This window comes from Propithecus coquereli, unplaced genomic scaffold (genome assembly GCF_000956105.1).
Source record: "Propithecus coquereli isolate 6110/MARCELLA unplaced genomic scaffold, Pcoq_1.0 Scaffold46, whole genome shotgun sequence".
NCBI lineage: Eukaryota > Metazoa > Chordata > Mammalia > Primates > Indriidae > Propithecus > Propithecus coquereli.
In genome coordinates this window covers 3,950,634-3,954,005 of record NW_012150396.1, presented here as the reverse complement: position 1 = coordinate 3,954,005, position 3,372 = coordinate 3,950,634, and the positions used below count along the sequence as shown (strand labels likewise).

General features: G+C 47.6%; 1 protein-coding gene across 1 annotated transcript in view; it reads right to left on the bottom strand.

Annotated features, from left to right (window-relative positions):
* Position 1: 1 nt before the first annotated feature.
* ELOVL6 (ELOVL fatty acid elongase 6) overlaps positions 2–3,372 on the bottom strand; it is a 126,689-nt gene continuing 123,318 nt past the window's right edge. The window contains exon 4 of the mRNA XM_012655092.1: positions 2–722. Within this exon, the coding sequence (XP_012510546.1) occupies positions 298–722 (425 nt within the window). The 3' untranslated portion in view covers positions 2–297. The remainder of the gene's footprint in view (positions 723–3,372) is intronic.

The window sequence follows — 3,372 nt, the reverse complement described above, 5'->3', positions numbered from 1 at the left end:
CTCTCTCTCTGCCTCTGGCTCCTGTTCTCCTCCGTCCTAGAGTTGGCAGGCAAGGAGGGGACGTGGTCTCCCGGCAGCAGAGCTTTGAGATGCAGGCGCACTCAGTGAGTCCTCACCCGGAAAGGATCATAAACTTACTGGGTTAAGTCAACCTAATTATCCCTAAGCTGCCTTGGGTGTGTGTCTGCTCCTGTGTTTTGTTTTAGCTGCACCATGTGTGATTCCTTGTGCCATTTTCTTTTGTCTATTATTTTTCTTGATGACCCTGAGCTATGGCTTTCCTCCTCAGTTCCAACACTACTCAGCCTTCGCTGTCTTCCTCATCTTGCCGATGTAGGCCTCAAAGAAGAAATGGCAGAAGAGCACAAGGTAGCTGAGGTACATGAGTGAGGACCAGAAGATGTTCTGAAAGTGAGAGTGGCACTGGTCATGCTGCATCCAGTAGAAGACCAGGTAGTTAACGACACAGCCCATCAGCATCTGCGTGATCTGGGACAAGGTGATGAACATGGCGAACTTCCGGGAGACGCGGAAGCCGGCCGCCCGCAGGGCGTAGTAGGAGTACATCACGGCGTGCACGCCGTAGTTCATGGTCATGAACCAGCCGCCCCCGGCCACCATGTCTTTGTAGGAGTACCAGGAGTACAGGAGCACAGTGATGTGGTGGTACCAGTGCAGGAAGATGAGCTTCTGCTTCCGCAGAATGATGAATATTGTGTCTCCTGAAAGAGAAAGAAGGGAGAGGACGCTCGTGAGCCTCGGAGCACAGCACGGCGCTCATTTATCACTGTGCAGGGCAGGGGCTTGAGCTGGCGCTGGAGGGTCAGACGGACCGCATCGGAATCCGAGACTGGCATTTACTAGCTCTGCGACCTTGGCCAAGGTATTTAACCCCAGTATTTTCTAGCTTCCTCATCTATAAAATGGGGATAGTTAATAATAGTAAGTTGGAATTATCTGAGGATTAAGCGGGATAATCAACATGCCCTCTTCACACGTGGTAGGCAAGCAGCAAATGTTTGGGTATTTTACACAAAATCCTACTAATTAATTACTGATCTGGAAGGGACATTTAACAGCGAGGTTGCCCGATCCCCAACTCAACCATACATTTTAGGAAATACCACGGGGTGGGGGGATGATCCCCAAGGTGACTTGTCTCAGATCATTTACGGATCAAAAGAAACAGACGGGAACTCGGGTCCCTGGCGGAGGGCTCTCAGACCTCTCTGGAATAGTAAAACCGTCATTTTTCTTTGGCACACGATGAAAGGTACCCCACTCCTTGAACACGCATCTTTGTGAGCTCCCTTAAAATGATGAAGCTTCGCCAAATGGCAGTGAGAAAAGTAAAATTTAAACAAAAGGCGAAGACAGAAGAAAGGGGAACAAAAGCCGTCTCCCGTACACATCTGCTGACGAGGGTGGTAGGAATATCTTACACCAATGAAATAAGGGAGGAAAAGGGAAAAAACTGAAAATATTAGTTTTCATTTTACGGAACTGTGACAAAGCTTTCTGGGCTGTATCAAACATTTTTCTAGCAACATCCCTTCGAAGAAAAAGTCCCGTTTCTGAGGCAGGGAGTCTGAATTACAGAAGTTGGATTCATGCACTGGCAGGCAGGCGCTGGGTAGCGGTCTCTGAGAAGTCTAGGACTCTGAAAAATACACTGTAGAACATTTATCTAGAAATGGATAAAGAGCAAACCCAGGGAAAAATACAGGCAATTCCCTTGACAAGTAAGAAAAGAAGGGAAGAGACGCTGGCAAGTGGGACAGACACAGGTGTACGCAGGTAACTGCTTCTCTCTTTCCAGATCCGTGGTCACCAGCGTGGGAAACACCGACATCCTTCATGACCTTTGCAAACTCAAATTTCACTCCTTTCTGTGTAACAACAAGAACTACAAGGTCCTTCTTTCTTCTGAAATTTAATTAAGCGCAAAGGGAACCAGGACTTATCCCTGTCTTGTCCCTCACATCTTTCACGGATGGCCCAAAACACTCGGCACCGGGCAAGGTGCCCAGATGCCGGGCGGTGGAGAGACCGCTGCGGTTCTGCCGGCTGCGGAGGGACAGGCGGTGCTTCGCTCCGATCATCAGCAGGTACGAGTTGATTTCCCTCCTGAATTGTTAAACATTATTACTTCTATTTGTTTACAACAGGAAAGGAAAAGTCGCCCTATTTCTTTTTTTGAGACAGTCTCACTGTGTTGCCCGGGCTAGAGTGCCATGGCGTCAGCCTAGCTCACAGCGACCTCACACTCCTGGGCTCAAGCGATCCTCCTGCCTCAGCCTCCCGAGTAGCTGGGACTACAGGCATGCGCCACCATGCCTGGATAATTTTTTCTATATATATTTTTAGTTGGCCGATTAATTTTTTTCTAATTTTAGTAGAGGCGGGGGTCTCGCTCTTGCTCAGGCTGGTCTCGCACTCCTGAGCTCAAACGATCCGCCCACCTTGGCCTCCCAGGGTGCTAGGATTACAGGCGTGAGGCACCGCGCCCGGCCTATTTCTGAACCTGTTATAAAGTTTTCACTGAAGTCCTCTTCTCTCTTGCGAGATGCCCGACGTTTATTATGTCTATAAACGTCAGACAGGCTGATCATGCCAGATGGCGATGGCAAATCTCAAGTGCCTACTTTAAGGGACAAAAGTGATGTCAGGAGAGCTGGGGTCTACTTCTTAGTGTTAACGTGCTATTTCTGTGTGCCTGTCAGAGGCCTACTCCTTCTGTGCCTCCCTTCCCTCTGCGGACTGTAATGTAGACACGGGGATCCCAGCCTACCTTTGTTGACAATGGAAACAAGGCAGACGTCCAAGAATTGTATGTTAAAAGCAAATTTAGTCGTTCATAATTGAGAAGATGTTTTTTATGAGTCTCTTGGAGTTAACTAAAATATAAATCCCACGCAATATCCAAACACATTGTAGTAAGTGTTACTTACCCTAAAGTAAAAAGCATTTCATCTTCTCTAATTCTTTAGATTTAATTTAACTCTATCATCATTTTTATATTAAAATTTTATTGTCTCAAGAATGGTTAAGACAGACCATATCAGAATGGGCTTGCATGGAAAGGACCATGGAACCTACAGATCTGGAGCTGAGAATTGCGTTGTGTTTTTCCTGTCTGCAGGTTGGGGTGGGGGTGTCCCAGGCTCGATCCGAGACACAGTAGGTGTTTCCAGTTATTTGGGGGAGGGGAGTAGGGTGAGGAGTAAAGACATGTCATGAAATCTTCATAACAAAATTAATTTGAGGGAGGCCAAGCAAGGCAGGAGGATTGTTTGGGCTCAGGAGTTTAAGACCAGCCTGAGCAAAAGCGAGACCCGGTCTCTACTAAACATAGAGAACAAATTAGCTGGC